This window comes from Centroberyx gerrardi, chromosome 10 (genome assembly GCF_048128805.1).
Source record: "Centroberyx gerrardi isolate f3 chromosome 10, fCenGer3.hap1.cur.20231027, whole genome shotgun sequence".
Lineage (NCBI taxonomy): Eukaryota > Metazoa > Chordata > Actinopteri > Beryciformes > Berycidae > Centroberyx > Centroberyx gerrardi.
The window spans coordinates 16,703,762-16,726,633 of NC_136006.1; the positions used below are offsets into that span (position 1 = coordinate 16,703,762).

At 40.8% G+C, this 22,872-nt stretch overlaps 4 protein-coding genes across 4 annotated transcripts; all 4 read right to left on the bottom strand.

Moving 5' to 3' along the window:
- Nucleotides 1-178: 178 nt before the first annotated feature.
- Nucleotides 179-10,347, bottom strand: dnajc3a (DnaJ (Hsp40) homolog, subfamily C, member 3a). Its single transcript, XM_071927087.2, has 12 exons — nt 10,146-10,347; nt 9,455-9,565; nt 9,226-9,350; nt 8,781-8,855; nt 6,759-6,911; nt 6,294-6,475; nt 5,697-5,816; nt 5,240-5,345; nt 4,955-5,075; nt 2,341-2,473; nt 1,727-1,875; nt 179-749 (listed from the first exon to the last, which is right to left on the bottom strand). The coding sequence occupies exons 1-12, from the start codon at nt 10,225-10,227 to the stop codon at nt 592-594; spliced, it is 1,515 nt and encodes a 504-aa protein (XP_071783188.1). The 5' UTR covers nt 10,228-10,347; the 3' UTR covers nt 179-591.
- Nucleotides 10,348-11,610: 1,263 nt separating this feature from the next.
- Nucleotides 11,611-13,771, bottom strand: LOC139933077 (claudin-10-like). Its single transcript, XM_071927093.2, has 5 exons — nt 13,421-13,771; nt 13,150-13,311; nt 12,973-13,054; nt 12,726-12,833; nt 11,611-12,616 (listed from the first exon to the last, which is right to left on the bottom strand). The coding sequence occupies exons 1-5, from the start codon at nt 13,650-13,652 to the stop codon at nt 12,421-12,423; spliced, it is 780 nt and encodes a 259-aa protein (XP_071783194.1). The 5' UTR covers nt 13,653-13,771; the 3' UTR covers nt 11,611-12,420.
- Nucleotides 13,772-14,290: 519 nt separating this feature from the next.
- Nucleotides 14,291-16,451, bottom strand: LOC139933076 (claudin-10-like). Its single transcript, XM_071927092.2, has 5 exons — nt 16,098-16,451; nt 15,586-15,747; nt 15,404-15,491; nt 14,885-14,992; nt 14,291-14,797 (listed from the first exon to the last, which is right to left on the bottom strand). The coding sequence occupies exons 1-5, from the start codon at nt 16,327-16,329 to the stop codon at nt 14,602-14,604; spliced, it is 786 nt and encodes a 261-aa protein (XP_071783193.1). The 5' UTR covers nt 16,330-16,451; the 3' UTR covers nt 14,291-14,601.
- A 1,530-nt stretch (nt 16,452-17,981) lies between these two features.
- LOC139933075 (claudin-10-like) lies at nt 17,982-22,840 on the bottom strand. The gene is made up of 5 exons (XM_071927089.2): nt 22,627-22,840; nt 18,728-18,889; nt 18,559-18,640; nt 18,357-18,461; nt 17,982-18,138 (listed from the first exon to the last, which is right to left on the bottom strand). Exons 1-5 carry the CDS (start codon nt 22,838-22,840, stop codon nt 17,982-17,984), a joined length of 720 nt encoding a protein of 239 aa, XP_071783190.2.
- Nucleotides 22,841-22,872: the final 32 nt, after the last annotated feature.

A 22,872-nucleotide genomic window follows, 5' to 3' on the forward strand; every position in this document is an offset into this window, starting at 1 on the left:
GTTAACTTTGGAAAAAATAATTTGTAGCTTCAGTCCAGTTCAGTAACTCCTGGTGCAGATGAACTAGTTCAAAAGTTCAAATACATAGTGGAACTACTCTCTAACCTTACATGTACAGTGATACTCCAAAAGGGAAGGCGAACTCCTCAGTTCAAATTAATAAGCATAAATAGATCTTTATTTACAGTTCAGAAAAACTCCATTCATATAAAAATAGTACTGTACCTATGTACACATTAATCTTAAGAATGGATGTGAATTTCAGAGTGTCCAATACACCGATAGGGTGTAAGTGTCACTTTGGAATTAACCCTTTACTCTTGATTGGAATCTCTACAGATAAGAGCTGCTTCAGACATGGCAGACAGTTGTTAGCATAGCAACAGACTTTCCCCAAATGGAATCCAAAGTTGTATCATTCAACAACAATGACACATCTTTAATATGATCTGGATTAAGGTCACCATTTCCTCCAACACATTTTCGTGAGTCTCTATTGGTATGAACCGGCATTCTTTGGACCAGTGTTTTCCCTTTAAATAGGGAGGAAAATACAAAAATCAGCTCCAGCTGTGCTGGATGCGAGCTTCCTCAGTTGAAGTTGAATTTAAAGTTGAAGGGTCCGGAGCCAAAGGGGTTGAAACCCTGGAAGCCTTGGAAGCCTCCCTGGAAGTTATGATGATGGTGGCCTCCCTGCTGGCTCTCTGGGTCCATGGGGTCTTCACCGTGGTCAAACTTTGTTCTCATCTCTAGAAACACACAGGCCCACACATCAATATTGAACAACTGCACATACAGTATTAGAATTAGAAATATACAATTATAATAACGTGACTAGCAGTAACACTAGCAGAGTTTAAGCACAAAAAAAGAAACCCCACAGATAAACCTGCTAATTATGTAGCAGCCTAACAGAGTCCAACAATGCTGTCAAGGTAAAATATGTGTGAATGGGAGATACAGAAAATATGCAAGTTGATACTGATAAGTCATTCAGACATTAACTTGATATTGCCTAATTAGGGGAGTAATTGTAATGATGTGCCCTAATACTACAAAAAAGAAAACAAAACAAAACCAATGATCCCTAATCTATCTGAACTGTGTGATCAGTGCTCTGGTGTGGAAATCCAAGACCGCTAAAATCTAATCAACTGATCCGTAGCCCAAGGGCTAGCTGTCCACCAAATTTCATCCATATCTGTTTGTTACCTCCGCCAAGGAGGTTATGTTTTCGGTGCCGTTTGTTTGTTTGTTTGTCTGTTTGTCTGTTAGCAGGATTACGGAAAAACTACTGGCCCGATTTTCATGAAACTTCGTGGAAGGGTGTAGCATGGGCCAAGGAAGAACCCATTACATTTTGGAGCGGATCCGGATCCGACTCACAAACAAGCATTAATAGCATGAACCTTGGCGGAAGTCTGCGCTCTCCGAGTGCCCTTCTAGTTACTTTTTGAGATATCTTGCCAACAAAACAACCTCCATCCAACTTTGTTTGCAAAAGTAAAAAATACCTTCTGGCAAGCAGTGGAGAGGAAATATCATGAAATATGTTAGCAGAAACCAACACAAAGAACATTATTAGAGTTCTACTGTATTTCTCCAATGGGTACGGTAAAGTGTTATGAATGCCTCATATTCTAGAGGAGCCGTTGGTGGGTGTGGCTGCGTAGCTCAAGGGGAAGAGCATCACACTAACACTGCCAGAGTTTTAACTTCTTCTTACCTGGGTCAGTGAGAACCTCTTTGGCCTGAGCGATGTCTATGAACTTCTTCTCAGCCTTTTTCTTATCCTCTGGGTCCTGGAAGTTGTCCGGGTGCCACTGCTGTGCCAGTTTCCTGTAGGCCTTGATAATCTCCTTTTTCTGGGCGGACCTGCGACAGTAAGAGCAGCATCATCAGTGCATCTACTGAGAATCTAGAAACACACAAATAACCTTTTCCTTCTTTTCAACATAAGCTGGACCTGTCAAAACTGGACCAAGTGTCAGGGTTCCCACTGTGGCCCTGATGTAATATTCCATGACTTTTCATTATTGAGTCAGTTATTCCTTCTTGGCTCGATCATGTTGTTTTTCAGCTCAGAACGGTTCAAAAGGGGATAAACAGTCTGGTTTCCACTGCACTTGGGCTTCCTGTGGAGTGGCCACACAATATATAAAAACATCTGAAAACAACGGTCTAAAGTAACGACATTGTAAAATACATTCCTGTAGTGAGTGACCCGCTTGTAAAATGCCCTGATATTCCCTGACTTCCCCAGTGAATTTATCAAAAACCCTGACCTTCCCTGTCTGGACTACACCTCTAAAAATTCCACAGTATTCCTGAAATTCCCACCTCTTCACTCCGAGAATCTTGTAGTAGTCCCTCTTCTGAGACTGTTTGAGGAGCCGCTGAGCTTTCTCCAGGCCTTCTTTGACCTGACGGTCATTCTCACTGTGTTGACCCGCAGTCTCGTAGTCCTTAATAGCTGGAAAAAAACATAAGAATGCAGGATATGATCAATATTGCTCATTCATTCACGGCAACTAATGGGGCAGCAGCATAGTGTGATGATGCCGGGAAAGGCCACTTATTTCGGCAAGCATCCACCCTGCTTAAGTGTCTTAGAGCAAGGCACTGAATCACTTTTTCAAACCTCCACTGCTTTAACAAACATTATGACCCACAAAACCTTGCTTGACTAACTAATGTTCTTTGCAATGACAGCTGGTAATCGCTCACATCCCATAAAAATGACTGCACAATCCTGCAGTGTAGTCATGTAGTAAACCACTTTATTCATTTAGCAAGCCCCATCACCTTCAGTTTGAGGTGCAGCCGCTCCAGGCTGTGTTTGTGTGTGCATGTTTGTGGTGCTTTGAGGCTTGTTTACCCTGTGAGGTGTACTGAGGGGTGTGTGTGTGTGTGTGTGTTTGTGTGTAATGAGCGTGTGTGCCGAGTGTGAGGCCCATGGGTTCTGACAGTTTAAAAGCCTGCGTGAGGGCTGACGCTCCCACCTGCTGGTGTGTTCATTCCTAAGCAGATAAAGTGTGTTAATGGCAATCTACACCTCCTCTGCCCAGCCAACCTCCCCTGTGGCTGCAGAGCTGATGGAGAGCAGTCTTGGTGTGGGGTTTTGTTACTCAGGGGCCGGCTTGCCTGTGATGATGTTTGGTGAAAAACAAAAACAAAAAAAAAAAAAAACAGGCTGGGCACTCAGTTTTTCCTCTTATGTTTTCAAAAATAAAAGCTAAAACCATATCGGCTGAATCTTTTGAACATTTAACAAAACTCCTTTGTGTGTAAAATACTATACTATAGGCCAACACTATAAACAGAATGATAACACCCTGACTGCTCTAACAACTAGACATGGAGGTTTAATCCGACTGCACTTCTTTCTTCAATTTGTAATGGAAGTGTTTTGAGTTGTAATGCACTGAGCAACTGGAAGGGAAATCAAATGCTAAATGACAGGAGCTTGAATGCTAAGGGAGTAAATGTCACAGTCTAGCAGTGCAGAGCCAGAGTTTTAGATGATTAGTGATGAGTAAGATCATCCGTTTTTTCTCTCCTCTTATAAGAACCAGTGTTGTGACATTGTGTTGGCACTCTGTGCTCAGACACACTGATGAGGTGTGGATGGCTTCCGTCACATTTCTAACAGATTTGACAGATAAACATAAGATGTAGGCAGGGGTTTCAACAAAAATATCTACTGGTTGTTTGCACAGAGTGGTGGCAGACAACCAGCTGACGGGCAAGGATGATGTTTGGGAGAGAGAGGAGGGATCTTCGACTAAGTAATGGATTTTATTACTCCTCAAGATTTCACCATCTCCTGTCATTGGACTTTCAGCAATTTGACAATAGATAGGGGAGACTGTTTCAGGTACAAAAAACATCATAGAGATAGTGAAAGCAGGGTGTGTGTGTGTCTGTGTTTTGGCACCGCCACCTAAGAATGGCGTTGGGCTTGATAAATGAGCAACTGTGCATAATTTCAGCCCGCAAGGCAGGGCAGCTGTAGATCTTGCAAGCTGTGCGTATTTCAAAACACACTGCGCTCCACGCCTAGTTGTAATGATACTGGATCACGTAGGGGTTTTAACGGATGTATGATTTTTGTAGGCAAAAGACATAGGAGCCATGTGCAATAACCAAATTAGATATGGAAAACCTATGTTTGCTTAAATTTCATTCACATTCAAACTGAATGGTGATGTACAAAAAGCCTGTGTGAAATGAGACTTGGATTGATTGGATGTGATCATGCCCCTTTCAAATGCCTGCATGCTTCCTACAGAGCAGTTGCTCTGATGGTAAAACAGCGCACTCTACATTCATCTGACTGAACAACAACCAAAGCAGCTGGTTGACTGGATCTCAGTCCAAAGCAGGGATCACACTTAATCTGTAATGCATTTATTTTGCTACAAACTACGTATGTGCAGAGTTCTACGCAAGGATCCCATGGGTCAGGCTCCTACAATGAAACTGATTAGCTGTGATTCTTGATTGTAGTATTAAAACATACATTTTAGTTGCAGTTTCAGTTACTTTATTTCAATTTTCTCATCACAAAACTAAACTGAGAGGTGGTAAAAAACGGAGGAACACGCAACTTGAGAAATCACATGTATAGGTGTTAGTAAATTCATATACTTTAGGAGCAACTTTTGTTCAAAACACAGAAAAAAACATTTGTTTTAATTTACACATACATAACTACAACAAATCCAACACCTGTATCGTAATTCAATGCACCTGCAACAGAAAGATGCAGCTGTAATGCATTTTCTCATTTGAAATGAAGGAACTTCCACTGGAGAGTAATGCATTCAACGGCTTAAGTGTGAGCCTGGCTTGAGATGAGTCCATTAAGTTGAAAAATAAACAATATAATAGATCTGAACTGCCAACAACTGCATCTGCCAGGACTCATCCATGCCACCAGGTGAGCGCTTACCTTCCTCATACTGCTCCTCTAGGACGTAGGCCTCAGCTCTGTCCTTCAGCGCGTTGACGTTCTCCGGCTCTGACTGGAGCACCTCACTGCACACTGAGATAGCTCTGCTCGCCTGCTGGCCCTGGTCATCACACACACACACACACACACACACATTACAGACGCTTGCTTGACCACTCAATACCTTTGAATTAATATTAATAACCAGACCGCTCGACACAAACCCAATGCTTAGAAATATAATGTGATTTTCTAAAGGCACACAGCAGCAGTGAAGAGTCTTACCTGCGACAGCGCGTGGCAGATGCGCTCCTTGGCATGGAGGGAGTAATGGTGAACGTTGGGCTCGGTCTTCATCACCGCCTCGTACTTGCTCACTGCGTCCTCGTACCTAAAAAGAGCAGGAGACAGGTAGGTGTTTTAACGATGCTGACACTGGGAAAACAGTAGGATGCGACATGGATCACTGCACCCACAAACATTATGCCACTCCTTTACCGTCTCCGTTTCAGACTTGTGAAAATGATATAATGTGATGTGTGCCAAATACGATGTGACATCCTTTCAAGTTGAGAGGAGAATTGCATGTCTGTTTGTAAGACCAGCAGGTGAGGATGCCTGTGGGTAAGGGGGCCGTCATTCTAGGTTGCTGCTGATGCAATCCCTGCTGTTCAGGCTATATTACAGGGATACACAATTGCATTGCATGAATACTCACACCCACACACACACACAAACACACCTCTGCTCTTGGATGAGTTCCTCTGCAGACTGGATCTGTTTGTTGAGCTTCTTCACCTGCTTGTAATGACTGTAACACTGCTTGTGATCAGGATCCAGCTTCAGGCACTCGCGCACCTCACTGAGATCAGAGATGAGGAGGATAAAACAGGTAAGGGTGATTAAAAGAGTCACGTCTTTTCTGTGACATTACATGATGTACAATATGTGACATGCTACCCACATATATGTCAGACAGAAAAAAATGCTAGAAAAATGGATGCATCAATATCACTTTTTCACTCTTGCTAGCACTACAGAGTACTACAATTTGAAAATCAGCTGACACAGAGTACAGATTCAATCCATTAGTTTTACTAACAACATAACTTTAGACCATTAATGTCACTAGACAAAAATTATTGAGATGTACTCCATTAGAGAGAGCTAATATCTTCTATGTGTGGGGGAAAAATTAGCAAATTTGCTGTATTTTCTGGGTAAAAGATTTTAGTAATTAGGACATTTTCTCATAGTGACACCCTATTTTAGTCTGGTTCTTGGCACAATGAGCATCCTCTAGTACAGCAGCCTAGTGTGTACCCAAAGTTGGTCTTACTTGAGGGACATCTCATGGTCTCCGAGGTTATAGTAGATGCTACTGAGTTTGTAGAAGGCCTGGGTATTGTCGCTCTTCAGCTTGGAGGTGGCTTTAAGGTCACTGATAGCCTTCCCCATCTCTCCCATCTGAATGAAACACTCTGCTCGCAGCTCACGAGAGGTCACATCCCAAACGCAAGTCTGGAACAGGCGGACATTACATGTCAAATGCAGTGTAATACTAATGGTCCGGTGATTACATTTACAAACTGTTGTGTGGATGTTAGGCCCTCTGAAAGAAAGTTCATAAGGTGCTGATCACTGGCACAAAAATCTCACATGAAAGAAGAAAAAAGCATTGCACACTCTAGCCCTACATGCATAAAAGTTTTTCCTGACAAAATTTCAGCATAAAGCCTTCTTCTTTGTCTTAACATCATCCTTGCAGGAAAACTAGGCAATGCTTACAAGGTGTGTTCCTTACCTCAATGATGGTGTCGAGCTGGGCGGCAGCTGTCATGTAATCCCTGCTGTTGAAGTTGCTGTGTGCCTGAACCACCAGCCGCTGAATTTCATCTGACTTGGTCAGCTGACTCTGGGCTTCCTTCTCTTCTTTGTCGCTGGGGTTGGACTTGAGCTGGAACACAGCGAGGCAAGGCATTACATCGAGTACTTCCAGCGGTGATTAAAGCGGTTTAGCCACAAACTGAATGGAATGGAACTGAAATTCCTCTATCTGATGAAGACGGGGGGGATTAAGGAGGGAAGAGGAAGAGCTAGAGAAAAAAAAAAAGGTTGAAGCCAGGGAAGAGTAAGGAACACAAGGAGACATAGATGGTAGAGCAGAGTGTGCTCAATATGCTTAGGAAATTTTGATTCTGTCCAATTCCAATATAGGCAAGCTCTTATATTTGAAAAGATACTTGTGCCAACTTTGACTTTTAAAAGCATTGCCAATCACAGCAGTACTTACTTACCATTCCCTAAACCCATTACACTATAATCATCCTCATCACAGAGGTCATCATCTTCACGAGAGCAATCTCAGCTAATGGCACATCCTTTACAAATAGACCTGGCTGTCCCGTAAGTGTTTCCTGCTAGCTCAGCCTTAGGAAGAGAGTAATGCATAAATGTGATGCATTACACCATGCCAGTGTTCTGGACTGCTGAAGCAGCAGGTCAGCATGCACCTCAGGCCAGACCCATTGAGATCCTACCAGCAAAATATGATCCACATAAAACTGCACAAGTCCAGATGCCTATTGGCCTCTGCTGGGAATATGGCTCCTTGCAGTCTTGAAGCAGGAGGCATGACAGTTGATTTCAATTATAAAACTTTCTACACCTTGGGCGCTCTCAGAAATTGACTTTTTTTTCTAACCTGTATTAAAAGAAAATCTCACCAATAATACAGCTTAGTGGCCAGACATTTTCCCCCAGCTTAGCCACCTGAAGTTTCACATTACAGTCTACTAAAAAAGGAACACAAGGCTAACTGCTGTGCTTCAATCTAGACATAACTGTGTTAATCAAAAGCTGGTGGGTTCTCTGTGTATTCATTAAAATACAATGAAAAGGCAAAGGGACAAACTATGAGGACAGGCTTAGGGGGCTGAAGCCCTGCCACATGCCCTTGGCACAATGTGATGATATCTGACATTCATATCCTATCACCATGTACAAGAGGAATTACCAAGTCATGATAACCTCACCTGAGAATACAGCAGCTTTAAATGGAATTTAAGAATTAAAGGATCTGCAACAAGGGCATTTATCTCTTCTGGCAGTGTTATGAAACCTCAGTGTAAAATGGTAATTCTAATGGAAAACGTATTAGTGAGTTTCACTCTTGATCCTTAACGAGCACCTGCAAATGATCCCTGAAGACCCAAATGAGAGTTGGCCGCCAATTTAATTATCATCAACCATCTTTGTAATATGGCTTATAAATGCAGGGTTTTCCTTGTTTTTAAGCTCCTAGGTGGCCTGCTGAAATGTTCTACTTGCAATGTTTTTTACTTGCTTGATGCTTGGGTTCGAAGAGCTTTGTTTTTCCCTAAACATGTTGTATGCTCTTCATCCCACCCCACCAATAACAAAACAAGTCCCCCCCATGTTGTCAATATTATCAACTAGGTCTGCCTGAAATCTAGGAAATCCATGGCCTGTTATTATACATTGCGATAAAATAAATAAATGTGCATCGTGCATAGAAAACCACAATTGTCCTTCTTCCAATCAATTAGGTGGTTGATGAATGAAAAGCTTATGATTGTCCAGGTGCAACAGTCTTCTTTTTGAATTTTATTTTGTGCCAAAAACATAAGGATAAACAATAACGCCTAGTTCTCATGCTTCATTGTAGCGTTAAAACATAAAATCTCAGTACTATACCAAGCTACAGATCAACACTGACACCTCCTGGTGAACTTCCTCAATTAAAGAGACACCTCCTACTCAGTCACATTCCCATGGAGTTCAAACTGGATATTACTGTACTTACCACCTTCTTAAAGTCGCTCTCTGCCTCATCCAGCCTGCCCTGCTTCAGAAGGAGGTTTCCTCTCTGAAGCCTTGCCTGTTGAGAGAGGAAGCGAGAATTTGTTGTGTTGAAAGCTGTAAATATAATCTAGACTTTGTCAACACAGCTGACATAACTGACCAGTTTCCCAACATAGTCATGCCTGGACCTGGCAATATCTGGCTTGAGTTGCCAAGAAGTTGTGGTATAAAATGTGCACATATACTGTAGCAACTTCTTCTCACTATTTGTGTAAACCTGTGTTTCTTACACTATGGGTCAGACCCAGAATGTTTCAGGTGGATTTCAACATGACAGAGTACAACGGTTTCAATGAGCCTGGGTGCCAGGGTAAGAGTGGATTTCTCAAATTTGGGCCCAGGACTGAAAAGTTTTAAGATCAGCTGATGTTCACAGTGGGACTCACAGATGTGAAGTCTGGCTTGAGCTCTATGACTCTGCTCAGATCTGGCAGTGCAGACTTCGACTTCCCCATGGCTAGGTAAACTGTAGCTCTCCTGTAGTACGCCATGTAGTTCTTGGGATCGCCATCTGGATATGAACAAACAAAACCATTAAGATGAATACTGTGAGTTATATTTCCTAATCGCCAGAGGTAAATCTTTTTAAACAGTCTGATTATTTCTGTCACTTACCCACAGCAGCATGGAAGTGAGAGAGGGCATCAGCTAGCTGGCCAGCAGCAAGCAGTTTCTTCCCCATCTCCAGGTGACTCTCCACACTCCCATCCCTGCCACATGTCACTCCTGAGAAACATTCACAATACTGACATGTCACTAACATATATAATAAACATAATACTGACATCCTCCAAGGTTTTGAGCATATAGTACAGGCTATTCAGCTACACTATTGTCATTTTAAGTAGTAAACGTTAGTGACTCGCTACAGAAGTGAGGTGAAATCAGGTGACATTTGCATATTCATAAAAGTAACATTTACATCATAACCAGGAAGCCCAAGTACTGCTCTCTGACATGAAGCAATGCAATTTTATCAGCTTCACCGGCTGTGCTTACAGCAAGCAAGAGTTGCAATGTACAAACTAAGTTAACTAGCTAATAAAAACTACCTCTAGCATGGGGAGGCAAACCTCATTAGCTGGCTAGCAGCTAACCGTTAAGTTGATCTGATAACGTCCCACAAACTACTATTTTCAAGCTAGGAAGCCAGCTAGCTAACGTTAATCTTTTCGGTTTCGGTAACTTAGCTAATGTTAGCGATATACTCTACTTTGTGCAGCCTGTATGGCTTGTCTGAACAATGGTCAAAGCTCAAAATAATATTATATAACGCTAGTTTGAGATGGAATAGTCAGTTTCTTACCTTCATATCTCAGGTCAATCAAAACAAGAACAAATGGCATGTAAGTCAAGACTTTGTGCGCTACATGGTTGATGGAAACCATGGTTAGATCAATGTCTGGATCAAACAAGCCCTGCAGTTTCTTGCAACAAACTCTAGCTAATGTAATTTTAACTACGCATTAATTCTTGACAGTCCCATGTGGTGACAGCTATTCAATGTAACTTGGCATCACTTCTCATTTCCCAGTCAGAGCAGAGCAAGTAAGTCAAGTCGACCGGTCGTGGGTGGCAGTGATTGGCTGAATTGTTGGGTAACTCCGCCCACCTCGACTGGTTCAACAGAGAGGAGCCACGGCAGCACAAAGTCAGCGTGTCCTATTGAAGATATTTGTGTGTGTGTGTGTGTGTGTGTGTGTGTGTGTGTATGTGTGTGAGGAGACTATTCAACACGTGTTTTATGATTGTAATATTCTTATTGCTTTCTGGAGGGATTTCAGTGTACATATTTTTTTAAACATCTCAGTGTTTGCTTTGAAAGACATAGGCCAACTTGCTAGTAGGAAGGTGATGATAAAGCTGCTGAGGTAGTTATACATTTTCTTATTATATAAAATTGTTTTAAATCTACATCTAAAGGCCAATTTCTAAACTGAAGTTAAACAACTTACTAAACTCACTAAAAAACAGATACTGTTAGACTACTATAACAAAATATTGCTCAGAACCCCTTAAAACCGTCCTTTTTTTTAATATAGTTTTGCCTTTACTTATTTTTATTTCTAATGATATTTTTAATAGTGGTAGTAGGCTAGCAGTGGTAGTCTTTTTCTTGTATTTGTATGTTCTGTTTTAAATGTTCTCTGTTCTCTGTATCCTCTAAAACAATATTGACAAATTGTTCTTTTGATGCTTTAATTAAAAAAAAAAAAAAAAAGTCAGCTTGTGTCAGAGGGTGCAGTGATTTCCAAATCATCTCATGTAAGGACCCCAATAGATACACATCAGAGCAGTGGTTCCCAAGCTGGACTCCAGGGACCACCAGCGGCCCCTGAGGGAGTTTCAGGGGCTCCTCAGCAAAATGAGGAATAGTTTGATTTCACTAGCCTATTATTTCACTCCCTGGAATCTCGCACAATGGGAGAATGTATAAGGACGACTGACTCATACAGTACAGACAGTTATATAATTCTGTGCCAAGTCATATCTTTCAACATAAATCTCCTCAGATGGTGATCCATGGGACAAAGTCTAATCAAATGACGTTCTGTGGTCTAATGAAAACCTGTTAGAGGGACACGATATTCAAACGTTTGAGATTCCCTGCATTAGACCACATACCCCTATTTGATAAGATCTTGTTCCATGAAACCCCATGACAGTATTTGTGTTGTTAGATATGACTTGGTACTCAATTATTATACTGTTGGTAGGGATGTAACACTGGGTACAGTGAAACCAATGAACAAAATAGTCATCAAATAAAATGACAGTGAAAATAAACTATTCTTTATTTTGTCGGGGACCCCTGGGAACCCCTCAAGGATTCCTGGTCCCCAGTGGAAACCATTCTACTGTACAGTGTAGGCTACTCTTGCTTTGTGGGCTTGCAAAGATGCTGCCACAAAAATACTAATATAGCAGATTCAAGGACAGATGGTGAAGAGAAGACGCTTGGCACAGAACAGTTTTGGTCTCATTACCGTGACTTGACAAATAGATATTACACACAAAAGGAAGGTTATTTTGCAATGGCTCATTGTCATTGTTATCAAGCAATATCAAAATTGTGTTTTATTTCAAATGTTCAAAACACACTTCATACATAATTGGCATAATTACTTGAAAGTTCTAGGCAGAGATTAAAAAAGACTTTACCCAATAGAAGCAGATCTACTGTTCCATCAGTTATTCACAGGTAAAAGAGTGGCTTTTAAAAAGTATTCAAGTACTTAGTTTCTTTTGTCTTTGGAAATCTGTCTCCCAAAAGCGAATAAACAAATCATACATTTTGGTGTTGTCCTTAAATTATTTGATGGATTTTTATCAAATATGGGGATGATCTCTTTTGATTTGTATCAACAGAGCTAGTATCAACTATGAGAGATTCAGCCCAGAAAGCCTGTGTTTTACGGTAAATGAGACATCTCATTGTACATGCACTATATGTCTAAGAATAAAACTTGTTCAGAACTAGGAGTACGGATTTTGAAAAGCACTCTAAAAATAATGCCACCCAAATTTCTGCTGAAGCACAGTAACACAGTAATTAGTTGTTTTCCAGCTTTGGATATAGGTCACACATAAGCATTAGTAGACGTCTTGCTGCTCCTGCTGATCCCAGACACACTGCTGGCTCCGCTGCCGCTGCTGCTCCGGGACTTTCTGCTCTCTGTACTCTCTGTGCGAGCTGAAGACATGTAGGTCTGTTTGGCTGGAACAGCTGCGTAGGCGTCAGGCAGCCGGTAGACAGGGACTCCTTTTCTCTTTGAGCTGTGAGGTTGAATATGAGACATATATTATGTTTTGGGTGTTGTTGCATTCTCTGGGTAAATAATAGAAAACTGGGATAATCCTATAGAACAACAAATCACAGCAGTACCTTGAATGGCACCCTTCCTTCCCTGCAAAGCTGCTGTAAATAAGACCTCCAACAACAAGAAGGGTGGAGCCGCCCCAGCCAATAAACACACCAACACCTATTTCAAACCTGAGAATGAATACAAGAGTAATACATAAGTGCATTGTGTTTGCATCATAGAAATGCATGACACACTTTGATGCATGAAACAGTTTGTTGTACACTTCACTCATGACACTTTTTTTTTGACACAACAAATTTTACGTACTTTTGAGCTCTGAAGTTAGGGTCTTGAAATTCCGCTCTGACTTTGTTTCCATAGTAGGAGAAAGCAATCATAGAACACAGCCCTAAGGCAACAGGCACATGTTTATTTTAAGTATCATCTTAAATAAACACTGCAATGTGATTTTCTTTTTAAATAGCTCATGGTGAAAAGCTTTACCTGAGATAAGGTAGTTCATCCCTCCAGCAAAAGTTACTCTTGCATTAGCAATCTCTGATCCTCCAACCTTAGTGCACTTCATCCCCACTAAGACTAGAATTGATCCAAAGAAACCCAGGATAATAGAGGTGATGATGAGAGCACGGCACATGTGAATGTCCCCTGTTCAAGAGCGACAACAACAAGAAAAAGAAATGCTCAGCGCTTAAAGTTACCCACAAGATGTCAAGAACTACGATTGCTTTTGCCGCATGGTGACATTTTCACTTACAGTTCAGTGCAAGCATTGATGGAATCCCCTTGCAGTCGGACACTCCTGTTGAATCCGATATACAATCCTTCCACAGGTTGGAGAAGTAGTTTGAAGTGGTCAGAACGATGCTGTCCACTTCAGACCAGGTCCAGATCTCTGTGGGCATGGTGGAACAGACCAGGATCCACCCGGACACACAGACGACAAAGCAGCCGATCTCCATGTACATCACCACAGTCCTGTAATTCATGCCTGCCTCGCTGTCGAGCCGCTAGACACAGAGAGAGAAGACAAAGCAGAGCAACGGCACAAGTGCAACCGGTGCTTCCTTCTCAAGCCAAAACTGTGGAAACCTGAGAGGAGAGAGAGAGAGAGAGATGGCTCACAGCTCTGTTCACCCACTGTCCCACCTCAGACACTGCAACACACTCACACTCACACCCACACCCACGCCTACACACACACACACCACACAAACACGTGCACACATAGGGCAGGAGACAGAATCCGGTTTGTGTACATCATCACAACTTTTGCTTTGGACTGTGACTCTGTGCTTTTGTTGTGTGAAGGTCACTCTCAGCACATGTTTGTTATTGGTACGATACCCAAGAACCTACCAGCATGAATTTAGTTTTGTGTACCATTTTCCTCTTGGTCCATTGATGATATATTGGCATAGCTCTTGGCCTCTTATTTCAGATGGTGTGTTAAAACACACCATCTGGTGTGTTGAAGCATTTATTTTCATGGTTATGTTTGAGGTTTGAAATGAGGATTGATGAATGCAAAAACGCTTAAGATAGTTCTGAGTGTTATCATCAAGTAATATACTACATAATATGGAAAGAAACTCATGATGGTCATTGTATGTACAAAGTTATATTTATTAATTATATTAATTCACAGATATTCCAGTGACAGCCTTCAAAAACTATACATGTTCATGATAAATCATAATTACTGTATACAGAAAGGTAGCAAATGAAAAGTAAACAAAATATGTCTGATATATGACCTTCTACTTTACCAAAGCGAAAATGACAAGAGCATGAAAACATCAAATAATTTACAGTTGTACATGAGATGCATTGAAGAGACAGCTAAAGGTATGAAAAAAAAACCCTATTGTCCCCATTTTCCACCACACACTCATCCTATCTATGAGCTATGTCAATCACTGATTTATTAGATTTCTACTACACAAATGCATCTCTTTCTGACATTTTCTCTGGTGTTGTCTGTGAGAGCTTTGAGATCTTGGAGCTGTTGGACCGTCCTGAGCCCATGTAAGACCCGTACTGTTTGGACGGTCTGTAGTATCCGGTGTACAGGGTTCTTCCAGCGGAGCGAGGGTCCATGTACGTTCGTGTTCCATAGGCGTACACCACTCTGCTGCAAGACAAGAAGATAGCCAAAGTTAATAATGCAATATGACCACTGCAGCCACAGGGAAAAGGGTGCAGATGGATGATTTATTACCTTTGAGGCAAGATTACTCTGTAGACTGTCACAGCGTAAAGCACGGCCCCCAAAAGGATGAAAAAACATCCCACCAGTCCCAGAAATATGGGAGTTCCTATGTCATACCTGGAATTAGGACAAAAGTAAGTAAAATTTGATTTATCTGACAAATGTGTACATGATCATAGTTAATGCCTACATAAAGTTGTAATGCCTATGGATATTGCCTTTTTATACTATATAAGGCAAATGTCCTGCTGTATGTACTGAATGAGAAGCTGCTTCCAATTATTTGTTTTTTGTTTCAAATTTGGAAAAATAAACAAAAACTTGAAAATACATATTAAAAGTAAGTAAAATCAACCCAATTTTGTCCTGATGCATTATACGTACAGTAAAGGTGTAGTTTTTGTTCCATATTGTACTGTGGCATCAATAGAGCTTTACAATGCAGTAAATATAGTCAAGTGAAGTGGGGATTTTTTTAGTTTTTCCATAATAGTGATACAGATCGATGACAATAAAAACATGCTGTACCGTAAGACTCCTGGTTGTAAACTGGCAGCAAAGGTTGTCCTGGCGACCCTGTTGATGTATAAGCAGTAGGCAGCAATGTCTGACAAACCTGTGTGAAGAGGTTTCTGTGATACCAAGACACGGTGAGGGCAAAACATTTCTGTGATTTACAGAGACTAGCACCGCATGTGTTCTGTACTCACCTCCAACAAAATGAAACACGGCTCCGACGAGGAGCAGTTTGTCCTTGGTTTTATCCGCTCCGCCAATATAAGTGCACTCCATCCCAACGAAGCAGAATGTTGCACCAAAGAACCCAAGAGTTAACCCGCACATTAGCAGGCCTCGCACTCCCTGGACATACGCTGTGAGAAACAGAAACAAAGTAGAGTTCATATCATGTTAACTAAGCTGATATGTGGTAGCAAATGCCCAAGAAAAGATTCAGTTGAAGAAATTCCACTTCTAGGACAGATTTTCTCTAAATTTGAATGAGATGTGAGAATGACAGTGAACTCTACATGCTATTTGGTGGATACTTTTATACAAAGGCCCTTATAGTACCCATGAGTACACACACTTTAAGCAACTGAACACCTAACCCTAGCCATGCCATGCTCTACTGCTCTCTATCCAGTATCTATATTCATGCAAAGTGTAAGATTAACAGAGGCAGAATTTGCACAACATCATTCCTGAGGTGTATCAGACTTACGGGTGACAGTCCAGAGCACTGGGAAGTCTCTACAGTTGGTTACTGCTGTGGAGTCGGTGAAGCAGTCCTTCCACAGGTTGGACCAGTACCATGCCACCTTGATGATGAAGGAACCTCCTTGTCCTCCTAATTGGGTGATCCTCCAGAAGTCCATGGCCATGGTGCAGAGGATAAACAGCCATCCCAGTGTGGAGATCAGGAAGCCAAACACTTGGATCAGACGTTTCCTCATTTTTTAAATCAGTAGATGAAGACAGAGGAGACCGGCTAATGTGGTTCCTACTGAGCAGGACAGGCGGCACACACTCACACTTGACTTCTGCCCAGTGGCAAGCGGGACGATGACGCCTCTTGTTTCATTTCAGTGGGTGGCAATGGGTCTGTCAGGAGGACAGGAGGACATGTGTGTGTTTGCGCCTTGTGCCATTAGTGTTGATGTGGGCTGTGTGTCACCGTGGAAGATGTTTACTGTAAACTGTGTGAGTGTGGCGCCCACTTAAGATATCCTGCACCACTGCTAGCTGCCTTTTCCTTGAAATGATTGTTTGCACCCATTTTCCATTACGCAGCAACAAACACATTTAATATGTAATTACACCTTCAATTTTTTCATCATTTGTTGTTGTTGTTTTTTTTTCTTTATTTTTACTATTTTTCACACTTTAGAATAATAGTAAAGACATCAAAACTATGAAATAACACAAATAGAATTATGCAGTGACCAAAAAAGTGTTAAATAAATCAAAACTATCTTATATTTTAGATTCTTTAAAGTAGCCATCCTTTGCCTTTATGGAAAAGCAAAGACTTTGGAAAGAAATTCATACATAGGCATCAACTTCACTATTTATATTTGTCTAAAAAAACAAATTTCAAGCATTTAAGCATAAGCCTTTAGATCAAAACATAATACATTCAATCAGGTGTGCCCAAACTTTTGACTGGTAGTGTACACCAACATATCATTGGGCTAAAATCCCGCAAAAGTTGAATGAGGCTGAGTCCCACAGTATTTCACCACAAGAGAATATAATACAAACAATATAATACAAACTGCTGCCCTCTCCCGACCCGCCAGAGGAACACACTGTCCTCTCTTCACCCGCTGGATATTAACAGGAAAATGACGTCATCTTCAGACAAAATAATGGCACATGAAATAGAATCTGCTGCAAGTTAATGCTTGCCATTTTATTTCTATTCACACACTTAACAACTATTTCTAAAAGGCACCAAAGGCTGCTCATCATTCACTATACACACATTTCCCACATTACCTACAGAGAGGTAGACAATGAAATGATACAAGTACAGCGCCTTTTTTGACCTTCGTTGAGTTTGCATATTGCAGAATCATAGTTAATGGTTATGTCATGGAAAACAAGATCATCTGTGTTAGACATCGTTTTAAATACTGTCATTACAGATTAACAGCATCGGCTGGCGGCTTGGAGTTAAAGATACAAACAACAAAGCAAATGTCTTACCAAATATTACACACTTTATTGCCATACACAACTATAAAAAAAATGCCTTTGATTGTTTTTAGATGTTTCACATTAATTGAGCACATTTTTGTTTACCTATAAGACATGTATAATCCTAACATTCAATGTACAGTAATATCTAGGATTGTCAAATACGGAAGATGGTTGACACATTTAGAAAAATACCCCATATAAATAAAAAAAAAATGCCCCCAGTATCCCAAGATCAGACAGTAAACCGCAGGAATAAACATATAAAATGTTTTAAATCTAGTTGCTGGTGAGCACAATCCTGTCACGTTGTTAGATAGAAACCACAAGTTTCATACAGGATATCCTTTGCACATACATGTTTAAGACGTATCAGCGTCTCTAACAGAAAGCGTTTTATGTTCCTTCACACATATGCATTCTTATCAAAGTGTTGCATTCTGGAGGAGCTGCTGTACTCTGGAGGAGGCCTCTGGTTTATAGACTTGGCATGCCCTCTTGGGTGGAAAGAGATATGAGAATGGGAGGCAGCACCTTTGTAGATATAGCCTGCCTGACTATGGCTGTGAGGAGACAGAATATAGATCCATCTTCACAAATCAAAAGCCTACACGAATCAACAAAACTGATACATAATTTTCAATGTTGGCCTATTTAGAATAATTCCTATCTATTGTATAATGTGATAGTTCCACACCACAGAAATATGGCACAACACACACATCGCTCAAATATAGTTGCAGTAGGGAGGTTTGATTTGTGATGTATGACTCATACAAACCTTTTGGTAAAACTATCTGCAATGGAGAAGCAGAGCATGCCGCCTCCCAGAATGCAGAGGATGGAACCTGCCCAGCCGATAAACAGAGCGGCTCCCAGCTCGTACCTGCAGACAACACAACAAGTCAATTAATACCAACATTACTTCATCCGGTGAGTCATGTTGAGACAGTCTGGCTCTACAGGTCAAACACGTTTCTCACTTCTGTGCCACAAACATGGGGTCGAAAAACTCTGTTGTTATCCGGTGTGCATAGAGGGAGCATGCGGAAAGTGAGCAGAGGCCTAAGTGGAAGAAGAAAAAGACCCTCACATTAGATCAGTAGAAAATGCTATTACGCTGATGACTGATGAGCGTTACACTATACGTACCACTAAGAATGAAAGTCACACCAGCGAAGCAGGCAATCCTGGCTTTGTTTTTGTCAGTTCCTCCAATTTTGGTGCATTTCATCCCGACAAGGGAAAATATAGCACCAAAGAAACCCAGACAGACAGCTGCAATCATCAATCCTCTGCAAGCCTGGATGTAACCTGCAAGAACAAAATGCAGAGGTCAACTTATAGGCAGTGAAAAATGTGCTAGGTACCTGCAGTCTGTGATTTTGCATTTCCCGTACTCTCACAATCTTCACATCCTTGTCATTTGCACAGGGTCAATAACTCTGCAGGTGACAAATTTACACTTAAGCACCAAGGACAATTTGTCAGCAGTAACCATAATTGTTTTCAAGTTCTTCATGGTATGGTGGTGACAGTGTTGGCATGAAAAATGTGATTTAAAGGCAAATATTACCTTGGTGGTTAACCCCTGAAACTAGTCAACCATGGTAGAAACAGCCTGCGGCTCCCAGTAAATCTCATTTATAGCCTTCAAGTCCCGAGAACTAAGGCTAAACATTGACATATTTGGAGGTAAATGAATTGTCCCTGGGAGAGCGCTTGCATCAAGCTTTAACATATCTATTAGCCACAGCAAGTCCTGACCAGTAATGAGCTTCAAGTTTAATTCTCTAACAAAAAGTTTAGAGAGGGAAAGGTAAAGATTGTCCAACTCTCATTAGGGACTAGGACACTGAGGATGAACCAATGCTAATCTACACCATATCTATGTGGTAACGCTTCATATAGTGTCGCTGTCAAAATGTTTTTTAGGAAAAGAAAAACAGCCTTGTTTTCAGCTCAACCACCATGCATTTTGAGTTATCAAATGGGGATTTGAAAGGGTTTCATAAGCCCAAGGGTGGTAGAATTTTCTCAACCCACAGAAAAACTAAAAAACATGAAAATCACCAAGAAGAGAGTTAGAGGGTTTTCAGTGATATATATACAGTGATATATATCTATGGTCTACACATAAAAAGTAGCCAGGATGACTTTAGTACGGTTTACAACAAGTCAATTCTGACATTAGTCATGTGCTCTTGAATTGTGACTCATTCTACACAAAAGAAAGACCAAAAAAAATCAACATGGTTGAACAAATGATTAAGCTCAACCTTTTAACAAAGCTATTTTTTTTTTCAAAGTCAACTAGAAAGATTTAGGTGCAGTCAAAGTTAGAAAAACAGTTTCCAGGCATTTTTGAAAACAAGGAAAAAAAACAAACATGCTGACCATCCAATGCCAGCATCGAGGGAAAGTCTTTGCAGTTGGTTACTCCTGTTGAATCAGTGGCACAGGCCTTCCACAAATTGGACCATATGGTGGCTGTGGTGATGACCGTCCCATCAAGTGAAGACACCTTCCAGTAGTCCGTCGGCAAGGTGGAAGATACAAGCACCCAACCCGAAATGGTCAAAATAAAGGCCAAGATCTCTGTAACCATGTTACTCATGTTGCACAGAAGACTCTTCTACACCACTGTGGCTGCTGTCTAAGGTGTTGGGGACCTCAAACGCCTCAATAATGAATGGTTCCCTGGCCAGACAGGCTTGTTGGAAAGGTATCCCAGCTCCACACTGGTAAGTTAAATGGATAGGCTGGGATTGATAGTTAATGTGTTGTGGACTGTTATATTCCGTGGGGAGGGGTTTGGCCCAAAATGGTCTATATCGCTTCCTCCACCCCTTCACCCAATACACGTCACTGTGACTCACTATGACAGGTGACAGGGACTGCAGCGGGCAGGGGGGATCAGAAGTCACGGATGTAGAAAGTGTCATGATGACATCACTTATGAGGTTTTCGAATAAGTGGAAGCAACTGTATGCACATGTGTGTGTCTCTGTGTGTTGCTGTGTGTGTGTGTGTGTGTGTGTATGTGTGTGTGTATGTGCACATGTGATTCATGTTTCTGTGTTTATGTGTGAATCTAGAAAATTCAGATGGGCGGCCACACATACAGAACAAAGACGTTCAAGAGAGGATGCATGTGTTTAGGAGAAGACAACTTCCTCACTGGGACTGTCACCTATGATTAACACACAACAAGAGTGTGTGTGACCTGGAACCTCCTTACAGACCTAAAATAGCCTGATACAGATAACTTATTAACAGCATGTCACTCAAACCTGTCTGATGTCTCAGTAACAAGCAGGGACATGAGGACATTTTCTGCCACATTGTTGAGAAATGTGTTAATAAAGTTAGAGATGGAGAACCATTTTCATTACGTCACAGACCGATATTATCAGAAGGAAGCAAACAAGATAGGAAACACACCCAAGACAGGGAAATCATTAAATCATTATAAATTGAGTTAGAGCCCCATCTTGTGGTTGTACGTAACTATGAACTGTCACAGTAATGCAACCGTTAGATGGAGCTGATAATCTCAAAGCAGTACTCTATTGCACACTTTTTACATAATTGGGTTGAATAAAATACTAACTGTAAACCAATTAACTCATGAAAAAGGGGCATTTCATGGGGAATTTCTAGATAAATATAATGTTCTTGTCACAATGAGTTTGGTATGGTAATCAAAGCAATACCTAATGTCAACAACAACAAAAATGCTTTAGTGAGATCTGTTTTCAAAAAAAAAAAAAAAAAAAAAAGAGCAGGAGGCAAGTCAAGGCAACTACCAATTGTACACAACCAATCAACTGATAAAATATACTGAGTTAACCAATGGGTCAATCATGGGTAAAGACAGTTACACTGGGAATTAGTTACATACAATAACTTCTGCATATCTAATGTTTTTATTAATGAAAATGACAATAATGAAAATATCACTTATACTTTCATTAAAACACATCAAATACAGCTGAAATGCAGATTTTAACAAGGGTTTCACAAAATGTCCTGATTTGCTTTAGCCATGGAGTAACTTCTCCTCTACTTGGCCTAGCCAGGACGTTTTGTGACTCAGACAGACTCAGTTTGATATTTCCTTCAAAGGATTACACATTTGCCACAGCTAACATCTGTACCATCACCTGGAACACAAACAAATATCATCAAATGTTCTGATTTTTTGTCAGTGTGAAGCTATATGTTATGGTTCCACCAAATTTAAAACAATATTGTGAAACCAAATAGTGAGAAGAATCTGTTGTCAAGCTACAGTCATTTTTGATATATATTCATAGGTGAATGATGAAAAGAAGAACAACTCTTGGCGTTACTTCTTGACAAGTGATTATAAACCTTATCTGACGAAAACAAAGAAAGCCATCTAAAAAATATGAAAGGCACCTATTGTCTACTTGTAAAACGATGATTAAATTATTTGCTTTACCAACACGCGTGTGAGGAATGGACTTCCATAAAATAACTTATAAGATTCTACATAGTTTAGAGCCCATGTCTTTTGGAGAGGAACATTAAATATCAACCAGCACTAGTGACAATATGCTCGAGTAGGGAAACTAATTTTGGATACTTTCTATATGATGTTGATGAAATCAACAAATTTAACAGTAAGAGATAATGATAATAATATGAAAGTAGATATAGCTTTAACGGAAGAGTATTTTCCAAAATTAGATATCCACTATTTGAAAAAGTGAGAGTCTTATGAAATCAGAGATTGCACAAAATGAAAACAAATCAGGATATTTTTAAAAGAGGTAGATAGCCCAAGTCCTTCGCTGACAAAACAATAACACATTGACAGACTGTGTACTCTATATTTTAGAGATATTTAATGATGAACCTCAGGTAAAGATTCTTTTCCAAAATAGATCTTCCAATCTTCAAATCTTGGTAGCTAAGTATTTATCATGAAAGTTGTTTACATCACAGTTTCAGTAGGCCTAACACTAGTGTGACAACATACAGAGTTTGTGCGTGCTAAAAATGAGCTTACTTGAATAACTTACCTTCTAGCTTGAGGATAGTATAATGTGGTCTGCAGTGCAGGGCTCCAATGGCATTCCCAGCACAGTTGTTCCACAGACCCTGCAGCACCCATGTTGCTGTGATGACTGAAGAAGCCCTGCTGGTGGCCCTCCACTCGTTGGACACCGTGGCACCGATGGTGGCACCCAGCCCCGCCAGGCCACCGAGGAACGCCAGGATCTGCACGCCTGACATTTGGTGGTTCCAAATATTTTATACTCTTTCAG